This window comes from Sturnus vulgaris, chromosome 3 (genome assembly GCF_052056855.1).
Source record: "Sturnus vulgaris isolate bStuVul1 chromosome 3, bStuVul1.hap1, whole genome shotgun sequence".
NCBI classification, from domain to species: domain Eukaryota; kingdom Metazoa; phylum Chordata; class Aves; order Passeriformes; family Sturnidae; genus Sturnus; species Sturnus vulgaris.
In genome coordinates, this window is record NC_142245.1 from 8,992,535 (window position 1) to 9,007,156 (window position 14,622).

At 38.2% G+C, this 14,622-nt stretch overlaps 1 protein-coding gene across 3 annotated transcripts in view; it reads right to left on the minus strand.

Moving 5' to 3' along the window:
* VPS54 (VPS54 subunit of GARP complex) overlaps positions 1–14,622 on the minus strand; it is a 45,824-nt gene that overhangs the window by 25,839 nt on the left and 5,363 nt on the right. For all 3 annotated transcript variants that reach the window (XM_088160948.1, XM_088160949.1, XM_088160950.1), the window contains exons 3-8: positions 11,349–11,510; positions 10,508–10,749; positions 9,004–9,082; positions 6,372–6,406; positions 4,929–5,060; positions 2,121–2,506 (exon numbers count right to left, since the gene is read on the minus strand). In XM_088160948.1, the coding sequence (XP_088017074.1) occupies positions 2,121–2,506; positions 4,929–5,060; positions 6,372–6,406; positions 9,004–9,082; positions 10,508–10,749; positions 11,349–11,484 (1,010 nt within the window). In that variant the 5' untranslated portion in view covers positions 11,485–11,510. The remainder of the gene's footprint in view (positions 1–2,120; positions 2,507–4,928; positions 5,061–6,371; positions 6,407–9,003; positions 9,083–10,507; positions 10,750–11,348; positions 11,511–14,622) is intronic.

The window sequence follows — 14,622 nt, forward strand, 5'->3', positions numbered from 1 at the left end:
AAGGACTGTGAAAATGATGCAGAAAGTGTTTTCACAGACTTTTTAGGTTAGTTAACACATTAGCTTTCTTTTGTAAAATTAAAAGGGTGAACTTGAAAAGGTTAGAGCTCTAAAACTTTAATTCTAACCTAGAGTAGTAGCAAGCTGTTACAATTGACACATATCATTAGTGACATTAATACACTGGTGTCTTTAGTATGGGTTACTTCACACAACCTTTAAAGTTTTTTCAATTTTTGCTACAACTAGAAACAAACTACATTTTTCTCTGCATATAGTAGGACAAGGGAAAAATTAATTGATGGTTTGAGTAGTTTTCTTACTGCTTTATATTGAATGATTCTGACATGACTCAACTGAAAACATGAAATTTTACAAGCTGCCATGGAAACACTAAAACAAGATGTTGGGGTTTTTTTCCATCAGATATTTAGTAAAAAAATAGTAATTATTTAGAAAATATGTCATTGCTTTAGAAGCCTCTTGTTAAAATAAACCGGGTATTTAACTCACTTGACAACTCTATCATTCTTGCTCAGAATAAAGCAAGAAGATCCCTTCGGTATTTCTTGGGAAAAACTGAAGAATATGTGCTTGCCACCAATTTAGATTTTTTTTTTAAATTTTATTTACTTTTAAAAACACAACATTCTACTGAGAAGTTCTTTCCACTGCACATTATTTCTTCACACAAGCGATATACACAGGCCATTGTGAGATTTGCAAACTGCTGGGCTTCTCAACTGTGCTTGCATTTCTGGTGGGGTACATGACTTAGGCAGCTCCTAACTTAGCTTTGTGAGCCTTTACTGTCCAAAGCAGAGAGGACATTTCCCACTCACATCACTGTCTATTAACGAGCAAAACAACCAGATAAGCTTTACTCATAGAAATTATTCTTTACAAACAAGATTATTATCTACCTGCAGATATGTTCCACACCTGAGGGTGATTTTGAAACAATGGCACATTCTTGGGACATCATGCCAGTCGACCACAATGACACGAGAACAGTTACCTGTTACCCAGTTGCAAGACACAGCTGATTCTGAGTGATGCTGTCACAGGGCTATACTGACTTGTCATGAAGGGCAATACAAAGGTAAGAGCCAAGAGCTGTGCATCAGAATCAAGTGGTTAATAGTAGGAACACTAAAGAGGACAAACTGCACTGAAGTATCTGAAGAGAGACAAGTTACCCTTTCTAGATACTCTATTTCTAGGTTTTTTAACAAAAGCACTTACAGCAACTTTATCCCAATAATTTATTAGCGCTTTTCTTTTTTTTTCATTTTTAATACTTTTTCTATTACTTTTTCATGAGATCTTTTCTATAAAATTCGAGTGTTTTTCCAAATTAGTGAGAAGGGGGTGCTAGGAACTCAACAGAAGAGATGGACAAGAACAGTAACTATATAAAGTTCTGAGCATTCATGTTGCAGTCTGAGCAGCAACCATGTTTCCATTATGCAAGCTGTGGACCATTAGACTGCAGAAACCACACAACCTCTAAATAAACGACCCCTCACCCAGCATCAACTTAGAAAACTTAGCACACAGCTCCTCAGCTGGCTGATGCAAGCCTTGGAGCTGATTTAACCATATACTGCTTCTGCTAGGATCATGCCATACTGGTAGCTTTGCATGCACCACTTTTAAACTATCTAGATCTTATGATAGCTTATTTTACATCAGCTAGAAGGATTCCACTGTATTAATACTCCTACCCATCCCTGGGGTGCTGCCTGCAGGAAGACTGCAGACCCCCACATGGAAAACACCTCTCAGCTATGGGCCATGCAAGATCAAAGTCCAGCCAAGCTTTGCTCTCATCTCTGTACCCCTAAAACATCAGTAAACCAGAACAGAGGACAAAGCATTTCGATGTCAGAAGTTCATCCCACTCCAGAAAAAAAAAAACAAAAAAACCAAACACCCATCGCTGGCAAAGGCCTTAGTCACACTGCTTACGCCACACTTAAGATTTTATACCTTCTGTATTAGGTCCTCTAAGAACGAATGAATGAACAAAGGTAGAACAAATCCCTTCAGCCAACATAATGTGCTCAACACGTTCCAGCTCTGCTTGCATTTTATTTACTTCCTACATGATTACCTACCGGAAACTGTGAATACCTTGAAGCTCTTGCTGTAACACCTCTTGCGTTGTTGCTATTAAGTCCAAAGCTCCAACATACTCCGAAGTGGACAGCAGCAGCTGCACTGTGGGCTGTGTTTGGTGTACAGTAGCCATTAATTTCAGTTTATTGTATGCTTTTATACAGTTATTTCTGGTGAGCGATAGTCTTAAAACTCGAAGTGATCCTTCACACATTACTTTATCAATTTTAGCTATTTTCTCTCTAAGCAATTTTACAGCCTGGGAGGTTTTCCTGAGGTAGTCCTGCAACTCATGCTGAGAAGTCATTGCATGAAAAAATGCTTCTGAGCGGAGAGAAATCTGATGAGCAATATTTACTTCCACGATGTCCAGATAATGGCTCAGCTAGGAAGAGGAAAAACCAACATTATTCTTACGACCTGGAAGCTTTATCACCACGCAAATACACTTTCAGAGTATTTGTTTCATTGTATCACAAGGAAATTTTGCTAATAGAAGTTAAATCCCTTTGTCGTTGTGGTTTAATAACTTCATTTGAAATTAACTCAAAATCACTGTGGGAAGGCTGATTTGATGCCTTTCCTGTTTGAAAATAAAAAGCTAGAAAACCAAATAAATCTAAAATACCCTAAGTTTTGTACCACTTGTTTGCACAGTGGCCAAAGAATAGGGACAATAGCCAGGAGACAGCTCTGGCTACTGGCTTGCAAGCAACAGTACATACATGCAGATATAATATGAAATTTGGCTCACTGAAGCTGCTAAAGGTGCAGCCACTATACTTGATGACACACCACTGGAATGGCTCTGCTTATTTAAAAAGCTGTAATACCTTTATAGAAAAATCTCCAAGGTATCTCTGGCTGCAGTTGTACTTTTGCCAACCAGCAGGAATTAGTACTAAGCCTATTTCCTGTGTGCTGGCACCGTGGGATTCCTAGAGACAGAGTATACCTACATGTTCAGAACCTGAAATTCAAATTCTCTGTCCAAGTTACCAGACCAGTGTGATGGCCTGATTCTTTGACTGTAAAAGCTCTGTGTTCTGGCTTATGCTGAATATGCAAACTGAAAGGACTGAGGCTCTAGGATGCTCACCTGAATGTTAATATTCAGATGACCTGGTTTCTCAGAGGTACCAAGCATTCAAACCTCCTGCTGAATTCCAAAAGGCCAACCAGAAATGGAAAGGAAATCAGCTGGAGAACGTTTCCTTCTAAGAGGTATTTTCATACTGCTTCCTATGGATACACTAGGGATTTATACAATACACAAACCCACCTTTTTTGTCCACATCTAATTTAATCAGAAACATCCTCCACCAATCGGCTGTGACACACCTAGCCACAGAGAAAGCTAAGACAGACTCTGACACAGGCATCTGGGAAAGGGCTATTACAAACAATTGTGACTGTAACCAACCAAATGCCCCAGGTCCCTACACTATGCTAAACAATGTAGAACAAACAAAGCAAACAACAGCTGCCTCAAAGATCTTACAGTCCCAATGTAGGGCAACACATGGGAGAGGATAAAGAAGAAAACATCATGAGGAAATTTTTGAAGTAGATCAAAGCAGTCCAAAAGGCTGTAAGCAGATCTGCTTAAGACATGGTTTTCAAAACCCTGTTGGAAAATGGTACCTGGAGCTAGGCAAAATTAAGGCAGCAGGGTGCATATTTACATGTGGTAAGTGTAAGCCTCATGCAGTTCAGAGGCTTTAAAAAATAAAACAAAGAAAACTGGGCTAATTTCAGTCATATGAAGTAGTGTTTTCACTCCTTGGCATCAGTGAGTGCTCTGGGTCTGCTTCAACACAAGTTCTGAGTGTCCATACTGCTGCTGCCAGAACATTTTGGAAGTTCACAGCATATGCCAGACATTGCTTTTTCATCTTCAGACAGCAACTGCCCCAAAAAACTCCAAAGAAACCTTCCTCCAAGTTTAGGTGTGGAGGACAACCTTATGAACCTCTGAGTTAGCCTTTAGCAGAGCCTGTCTCTTCTTCCTGAGCTGGCAGGAGAGCAAGAAGACTAATTCCCAGAAATCTGCAAACACTTTCCAGACGATCTCAGGTTATTTTTTCTTAATGTACCTCACAGACTCCAAAATGACTCAGATTTTCTAAAAGTATTTTATGGGTATTTGTACTGTAAAGATGACTTATTATGGGATTTTTTTTCTAGTATCACCACATAACTAGCAAAAAAAGATAAAAACGACCATGAAAATACTTCCGTTTCCCATATGAAAGAAACAGCTCTGCTTTCATGTCCTCCTTTGTGAAATGCAAAATCAGATCAGTGCAGACAACAACAAATTAAGAAGAATCTCCCAAAAGACAAACACCATAGGATTTAGTACTGCTTTTAGCATAGAAACCACAGTGCCCTGAACCTGAAATTTTCCTGAGATGTTGGAAAATAAGTCTTACACAGTGTACAATCTGTGCAATCCAGCTTTCCCTTCTCACGGAACTGCTCTTTCTCCCTAAGAAAACTCCTCTACACCTCTGAAGGTCTCAATATGTAGCTGTTTCAATAAGTTACAGCTGTCGTGAAGAACCAGTTTTTATATCATACACAAATTCTTTTTTTCCAGATTCAATAGATTTACTGAGCAGAGAAAAATGTTCTCTTTCAGTAGGATGCTTCCTGCATGATTTACTAACAATCTGCAGCCTGAGGTAAAATGAGATAGCAAAGCCCACAGTGATGTCTCAAGCACTACACAGCAGCAGCCATGGAGTTCCTTTGCAGTATCCACCAGCACTGATGGATAACCACAACTTGTGTCAAAGTTGTACCTTTTCTTGAAGTAACTTGGAGGAAGCTGCATCACGATTTCCTTTTCCACCAGCGGTACTAAAATGAGACCATGGTAAAACGGCATTAAATGTTAGGGGATCTTCCAAGGCAAAATCTGGTTTCATAAAAATCTGAAACAGAAAAACAAAAGAAATATATGTGCATCACTCACCCCTGTATTTTTTGCCTCAGTTAAACACATCTCCTGTCTCATTAAGCTAACAGAGACCTTATTTGTTGATTTCAAAATCCAGATTTTCATTTATCCAGGCAAACAAATTAATTCCAGACCTTACAACCAATGTACTTTAAAAGCTTGTGTGATCTGACAAGATCTTATCTTCATGAAAGTGGAAGTCACAGCTCCAAAACTACATATGTATTCAACCACCTGAGATGACCTGAACACCCTGAGTGTGCAAACATAGGCAGCTTTGAAGTACAAGTGAGCCCTCTCAAGGATCTGAGCAAAATGTCTTCACTAACAAGGGCATTCTGCTGCTGCTAATCTGCTCATTCCTGGGGCCACAGCTCCTACGAGGCTGACGATCCAGCCAGCTGTCACGGTGCAGCAAGTGTTCCGTGGGAGGGAACAAGAGCCTCAAGCTGACATCCTTTAGGCAGGATGTAGCAACCGTGCTTGGTGCAGGAAGAGTCAGTAACATCTAACATTAACCACACCTCCTGGAGAACTATGAATCTAAAACTCTCTCTGATAACATTATTCAACTTGACAAAACTTTGAGCTTACAGGCAAGCAGTAGGACCCTCCTTCTTTTATTTATGAAGTGTAATTTTAAGAGGTTCAACACAGATTGCACATCACACTACACTCAAGCATTCTTGTTTCCTGGACTTAAAACAGTACAGCAACAGCTACTCAAGTCACAGCCTACACAACTAGTACAGAGATGCTGACCCATATTAATACTCTGACTACTTACTGTACCTATAAAAAATTATTCAGACTAAAATGCTATCTGGAGCTGTGTTTTTTGTCAATCTGACACAAAAATCCACATCATGCTCCATGCTTATATGCAAGAGAGCTCTGATCAAGGATTCAAGTAGTTAAACCTAATGCTGAGTTGTACACTAAGCAATATTCAAGCTTTTCTCAACCTCTTCAGTTTTCCCTCCCTCCTAGACTGGCTGATTCTGCTCAACTCTGAGGTCTTAACTTCATTTATTTAAAGATGAAAAAAATAATGGTATCTGTATTATACTTTAAGAGAAAAACTGAGACCATGGAAATAAGAATTAAAAAAAAGGATAAAGCAAATCATCCTTAGTCTTTAAATTCTGAGTGCTACAGACCCTCTTGAGAATCAACCCAAGTCATCATCAAGGACAAAATTTCTACAAAGAACAGAGTACACGCACACATCCAACACTTCATGTGAGAAAGCCTTACAACAGCTCAGAGTGCACAGAAGCCATACCTTAGGTACTTGTTCCAGATCTGTCCTGGATTTATCTAAAATTAAACAAAACACAGGTAGTCAATCAAGAGCAAACAATGGGAAACAATTCCCTTGAGCAACTGAATCCCACGAGGAAGTTTTCAAGACAGCGATGTAATGTTCCTCACAGAGGGGGAATAGGCTTACCAACCGAAATGAAACTTTCTGACTAAACATGAGAACTTTGATAACATGAGGACAATGAAGCACTGGAGCAGGCTGCCCAGATTTGGAGATTTCCTGGATATATATTTGTATATATTCGTATATAGTTTCTGGATATTTCTATTTTTCTTGGTAAAGCTTTGAATGCCTTGGCCTGACCTTACAGCTGAACTGGATTTGAGATGGCAGTTGCAGCAAAGGCCTTCTGAAGTCCCTGCCAACCTGAAATATACTGATTCCTTGAAGTGCTCTTTTGTCCTTTGCAGTTCAGGTCTCATGCTCAGACTACTCAAAGGTGCTTGCACTTGGCTGCTTCGGCAGTGTCAGTGTTAATTATACAAAACAATCTACTTAGCACTTCACCTTCATTAGTGCACTGGCAAGGGCCAGTAAAAAAAAAGGTCCTTCTAACATCATCCCAGTTTTTAATGCTTTGGACTAAAGCTGCCCATATAATCACTTTTGTACAGCACTTGGAGACTGGATGCACAAACACTAGCAAGAAGGAAGAACAAGTGCTCGGGCCAGAGTCCCAAGCATGGAGCAAGTAGCACAGCAGCACTAATTCCCATGGAGTATGCTGACCTGACAACTGCAGAGGGTGAGTGTTGAGCTGGGAAGAGAGTTAATTCATTATATCCCAACAAAACTTGAAGAAAAGGCAAATTCTAACTTTTGAGGTTCAGCCAAAATCCTCTGTCCCACCCTTACTCATTACTTTAGTGGGCATTATGAAGGGGGGGCACACTGGAGTACAAAAAAGTTGAGGAATTTAAAAGCAACAAGCCCATATATCTGCTGGACAGTCTGCTCAACCCTGACAAACATGGCAAGTGCTACCTCAGCATCACCTCCCACACTGCTCTTTGGTTTTTACTTAATTTGTTTCTTACTTCATTTGTATCGAAGTACAAAGGGCAACCTTGAAATCATCCTGCTGTCCTCAGCCTTTGGACAGACAAATTCTTACAGGAGTGAAAGGCCAAGTCTTGTGGGATGGAGTTTGAGGAAGACAGGAAACAGTAACAGGAGAATTTACAGAAAAATCAAGCTTCAATTTACCAAATGATGCTTCTACTAGGAACTGTCCAGCTACGCAAGGAACTCCCAATTACTTTGGTGACAGTAATTTTTTATTTTGAAAAACACTTAGACTCTTTTAAAATGGATTAAGCTAAGACTGAAGAAGGCACTTTGATTTTGCAGTATGCAGCACAGACAGGCTCATTCTGAAACAGCCATTCCAAAATAACACCAATACAGAGAAACCCTGCAGAAGGCTTCCTTTTGCATAGAAGAGGAAGAAAGCCAACTGAAACAACTGGATCAGGAGTGAACTACTGTATCCTTTTTGCTGTATTAAAATGTAGACATTGACATAGATAAGACTTACCAAACAAGGATGAACCATTTTATACTAACATTTTTGAGAAAGGAAATTAAAATAAATAATAAAAAATTTCTCCAAGCTATGAGTGTTTCTTTTCCTTTTACTTGTCTTTATTTTTTTATATTTTGCCTCTTGCCTTCCTTCCTGTCTATCTTCCTCTAACTTGAACTACTTCCACGAAATCCTGAAATTCAGCCTTTACGCATAGGTTTGAGCTCCCCAGCTCAAGGCAGACCTAGACAGACTGGAGTGAATCGTGTCAAGAGCCAGAAAGACGATTAAGAAACGAGGAGGAAGACTGCTTAGACTGGAAAAGCCCAGGGGAGGTCAATGTGTTTAAAGATCTGATGAGGGGGTGGCAAAGAACACAAATTTGGTTTTTCTCAGTAGTGCCCAGTGCTAGGACAGAGGCAATGGGCAGAAACTGATACATAAAGTATTTTTACTGTGAGGGTGGTAAAACACTGAAACAGGTTGCCCAGACAGGTTGTGTAATTTCCATCTGCGAGATTAGCAACCCAGCTGGATATTGTCTTCCCATAGGTGGCCCTGGCTTGAGCAGATGGTCTAGACTAGACCATCTTGAGATATAATTTCCCACCTCAGCTATGACCTGACTCTCATGGCAGAGATACAGAATGGCACTGAAATTCTTCACTTCAAAGCCAACAGGTGATACAAATCTGATGCAACAGTTTCAATGGATCTTAAAATAAAAAGCAGTTAAAGAAAACACTGCCAGGGCCACAATGACCCACCACGAATCCAAACGCGCCAAGAAAAAGTTTAAAAGCAGGTATCACTAACATTTTGACCTATAAAATGTCAGCAGTGGTCATGACTACTTCTCAGCCTACCATGTCTGAGTCTTCAAGTATTGTTTCAAAGAAATAATCAACTATTATCATACATGAAGATCTCAAGCAAGTAAGAGAGACAATTAGTACATTATAGAATCAATGATTAGTAACATTCATAACATTTGTTACTGATGTTACAACATATTGATACGAAAAGACAACACTTTTTAGTGACTAAAGGAGGCTTTGACTGTACCGTGAGTGTGTAATAGTGTCCTGTCAAAGGTATCTTTAGGAGTACAAATATTCTTGCACCTTTCATGAACCTTCTCTCTCTGTGGAGGAGAAAATATATTAAAGAATTATTCTGATGCTTAAAACCCAGAATTTTCTCATTTGAAGCAAAACATTCAGTGAACATCTAAATTATGCAAAATAATTCTGGCAAGTATTTTCTTCCTCTTAACAAGCTCAGACAGAATTTATCCAGGTGAGAGATACCAAAAACTTCAGCCTAGACTGGATGTGTTGTTTTTTTCCTGTATCTTTACATCTCAAGAGAAAATAAACATAGAATTTACTGAGGAGGTATAATAATTTCTATACATAATGATATACAATCATAGATGAAGTATAAGTACATATACAAACACTTATTTGCTGACTAATCCAGAAATCACACTAACACACAAAGAATTCTTTTCAAATTGGATAAAGTAGAAATTACTTGCACGTATTACTAACGAATACCTTGCTGAAACCACGTACCTTGTTTCATCATGCAGAGTTTTGAATTTTAACCACCACCAGACATTATACTGGTGAAAAATTATGTTTCTAAAGAACACCAATGTTAATTAGATTTCTACTAGAAGCTACATCACAGCTCAGGTTCAAAACCTTTCCTTTAGTAGTCACTGCATAAAATACTAATTTTAAAGAATTAAATCTTAAAACATTTTAAACGCTGAATATATGAGTTAAAGGCAATAGTTCTGCTGTAGTTTAGTTGTAGTATGGTTATAATTCCCTTCCACAGTCTTTAACTATAATTACACAAGTACCACTTCCTGCAGCTAATTCTGAACCAGCAAATTAAAAAAAAAAATAGGAAGTTACAAACCAAGGAAGCAGAAAACAGCAGGAGACTTCTACATGTTCTTTCAGTTTTTTAAAAAAAAGAATACTACATACTTACTGACACTTGTATTTTTAAGAGATTGTAGAAGTCTCCTACTGGTCCTGGTGTCCTTAGATATAGTTTATACTTCCCTGTTACAAAAGAAATCATCAAGATAATAGGCCTCTCTATAGTTTAAGAAGTTTATGTATAAATGTTTCAATGTTTAGACTGAAGACTCCTAAAACAAATCTCCAACGCTTGCAGCATATAGTCATTTGATCCAAAGGTCTAAGAATGCTGTTGCACTGTAAAGCCCAATCCTTAAACAATCCTTACAGGAAAAAAATATTAACAACCAGAAAGAATAAATATGAACTGCAAGCCCTGGTGCAGAGCTCAGTACTCAGAAACAGAAGTTAAAAATACCATGAAATTACTTCAAGAAAATTCAAAGAGCATTTTCCACACAATCGGTTCTGAGATTATAACACCAGAAATGTCTAATGGACCCAACCAACACTGAAAAAGGAAATTAATTATCAGTTAACAGTACAACGGGCTACTAGCAGGGACAATCTAATTAAAAGGATCTCTTTCTGGTCTTTAGGACTATATGCACCTAATTGGGGGCTCTTACCGGAGTGATTTCCTGTTGGTATAATGCAAAATGTTCCTTGGTGATCTGTGGGAGGTAGAATGAAGGCGTGACTTCAGTGTCCACAAAGTCCACTCCCCATGTTTTTGTAAAGAAATCGGATTCCCTTTTTGCTAACCTAGGATCATTTAGTGCTGCTGGGAGATTGACTTTGGAATGATAAATAGTCCATCTTTGCTGATCCACAACTAGAGATGGGCTGTCATGTAAGTTATTGGGATTGCCTGCAGCACAAAAGACAAGACAGTTTGTTAGGGTGAGAAACAAAGCTGTAGCTTTTGCTAAAATGTGGTTCTTAAGCAAATCATATTTTATCAATTACATACTAGATTAGAATTATCTATGCAAACAAGATATGATATTCTCCTTCTGCAACGTTTCACCTTGCATTTCTTCTATGAGATTAACCAACTCAAGTTTTGAACACAGAAGCGCTGTAATGACACTCATTAAACAGATTCAGCTCAACATTAGCTTCTACTGAAGAGAAAAAGAATCCAACCACTAACATACTTCTAATGAGCTGATCTTGATCAGAATGACAGCTGCAATTTGTTAGTATTTTATGTCATAATTCTTAAGATCCCATCCCACCTACTCCTTTGTGTAAACTAAGCTTTAGTGTAACACAACAGTTGAAACCGTGACCAGAATCTGGTTTAACAACAGCAGAAGAGACTTCGTAACAAAAAGAATCACAGCATGCTTGCAAATAAGACTATGGCTTAGAACACTACACCCATACAAGAAATACTGACTGGATAGCCGGCAGTGGTTCAGCAAATTGAGCTGCTTTCTCCCTCTCCCTGCACATCAGCATTACCTGTGGGTTCCTTGGGACACACATCCGGCAGGGATTTCACAGGGCGAAAACGCTTTGTGGCATCCACTTCTTTTTTAAAGAAAGTATCACTGCTGTTTGACTGAGGCACCGGTGAAGAACTGTGGCTTGATGCCATTGCATAAAATCACCACTTGATAAAAGCTAAATAGGAAACAATAGATATCAAGACTTTAATAAAGTTCTGGGAACACACTCTACAAAAGAATGACACTCCAGCATTGCTTTTAACTGCAATACTTCAACTGACACATTTCAACAACAAGAGAAGGTTTATTTTAAACACAAAAATAAAAGGCAGAATGTAACTTCATAGTCTGTTCCTCACACACCTGTAGGTTTGGAGGATAGCCTGTTCTTGTGCACAGCACCAATAAAGTTTTACATTAGGAAAAAAAAGCAAGTCTTTCAGACACTTCCTTTCTTGCCATAACTATTGCAACCACAGTGCACACATTCACAATAGAATTTCCTCTCAAATATCAGGAAACCTTGTACTTGAATCAGGAAAACTGACAATTCAACTTTTATGGATGCCTAGTAAAATATAGTTTATTCCAGCATAATGTATCTGCACAGAGAAGACAAATCATAGATCAAAAAGCTCCAGAGTAAGCAAAGCCCCACTAATTTTCAGTTAAATTTTAAGATCCCAATTTGAAAATAAATAGCCTTAAAAATTTCACACCAGGGCTGAACTTAATGAAGTCTTTCCATCTGTAAACAAAACTGTATTTCCATCAGTGTATCAGACAGTAGTACACTGCACAACTATTAGAGGTTTGAGAGTTTATTAAAACTGTACAGCTCAAGGAGTGCCTGATCAAACGGATCCTCGCCTTTAAAGAGAAATTAAACACATCTAGCAACATCTTAGCATTTAACCCTTACTGGACACTTAAATTACTCACTACCCTGTGAAGGAGAACAAAAAAGATTAAAGACCAATTTTATCTTTAAGTGCTAAAGCAGACACCAAGGGATGGCTGTATGCCACCATGTTGGCTTCTAGCACCATCACATATATTACAAATCTCATTTGGAAAAGAGAAAGAAAAGGTTCTACTTTCTAATCGAAGTTGAAAATGTCCTACAAAGCAATTCTAAAAGAGATGTTCAGCTATAACAGAACATCCCAATGAAGAGGCCCATAATGAGAAAAACTTAACTAGAAGACAGAGAATGGGAACAGTCAGAAATAGCCAGACAAAAAACTTTGCCAAACATCTGAGAGATCTTCCTTAAATATCATAAAGCATTAATCTCTCTCCCCCAAAAGCCCCACAAAACTCTTTTTCTCTACTACTTTTACTGCATTTTCATATTTTTATGTTCTTCCCTTGACAATTCCAAAGTAACTTCTTCATTAAGTTCTTCCCAAATGTTTTGGGGTGGTTTTATGTAAAATCTAGTTTATGTGACAAAGCACTTACTATTTTAGCATTCTTAAGAAACATATCCAGTGCTATGTAGTCATAACCAAGTCTCCTAAAGGCATACAATAAATTTATCTACACTTGGAACTGCTTCAAAGTGCTATATGTGCAGTTTTTCTCCTGAAAAAGCCTCTGTAATATGAGACACAGTCTGCTCTAGTCAGATGTAGGAGCAATTACGGCAATTTGTAGAAAGTACTGAAATACTGTAACTCTTGCAAGCTTTTCATTAAGTCTTCCTCCTTTCCCCACAATGCAGTATCATCTAAAAGATACAGGATATGAATTGTCTCAACTACATAAATCTGAGTGGAGAAAATGCTATCTGTGTGATGCTAGTCAAAGATTTAGAACAAATTTAAAAGACAGTTTAAGACTGAAGAGTAGCTCAACACCGTAGCATTTCAAAAACAAGCTTTATCTACTCTTGCACACATATTTTCATTACTTACCACCATAAAATATTCACTGACAAATCTTAAAATAGAATGAAAAGAGTACAATAAAATACCAGTGCAAGCAGTAACCTTCATACTGTTGAGTGGATTTCAACACGATACAAGGCTTCATAGGCAGAGGCCTTCTTAAGTGGGATGCAATCTGATGCTGTACTAAATTATTCATAGCTAGCAGCTATTCTAGTATCCTCAAAAGTCAGGACCTTATGGATAATTAACTCCAATGAACCACATTTGCACAGGAAAAAAAATCATCTCTGTACTGCCCAAAACTAGGCATTCCTCAAAATGCAGCCCTTAAATTGGCCAACAAAGTGTAACTGCAGAAAGATAAAGAAAATTGGACAATAGTACCTGAATTAAATCCACATTACAAAGGAATATATGCCAAGCCCATATAAAGGCAAAAATCTTGCCGTACACTCATCTCTGTACACTAACCTTACCCACAACTGAAAAACTTTAATTTGTTCACCAATAGAACAGCAGCTCCTTGTGCTCCACTACTAAACATTTTATAGACAAATGAACCTGTAACTAGCCCCTAAATCAACATATTTAAAAACCCAATAATATACCAATTTCCTGATTTAAACATACCAAAATAATGAAACTCAGTGTTAACACAGAACAAAACTTCTGCAGAGTATTTTAACTCATTCAGTTTTCCATGCAAGTGAAAGGTAGGTAAATGCAGTTAACTGTACTAACCGTGCAGAATGACAGGCAGGTAAATGCAGTTAAGTGCATTAACTGTGCAGAATGAATTATGAAATGGTGAGTCCCCTGAGTCTCTTACTCAGAAGAACATACTGCTGTAGTAAGAATATGCAACTGTGTAACTTCATGACATCAGTGTTTAAATTATATACAATTAAAATTGTTTAGATCAACCACTGAAGTTAAACCAAATCAGCCATGGCAATAATGAAGATAGCTTTGATGATCTGAATTGACAGTATTCCTACAGTTTGAGCACACAAAGAGTTGTATTCCAGCTTACAGCTTCCTCTTTAAAAACATTCTTGTTCGGTAACTTGCTCAGCAAGTACAATATGACACAGCTGTACAACACAGCATGGAACAAAATACTGTGGTGACGAGAGTAAGAGCCACACACTTGGGTACTGCATAGTCAGCGAAACAGCAGCTCTGTGAGCTAGCAGTGCATTAATCACATGAGGTTATTTCTGAGATGACTACGCTGTGACTCTTGAGTTTCGCACCCGAAGTTTCAGCTGTTGGAAGAGAGCACAACAAACAACAAAGCACGTTACTCAGAAGTAATTGTGCAGGGTGGTTGTAACTCCGGAGAATATGCTTGTTTTTCTAAGTACCACACTTGTACAAAAGTTCTTCAGA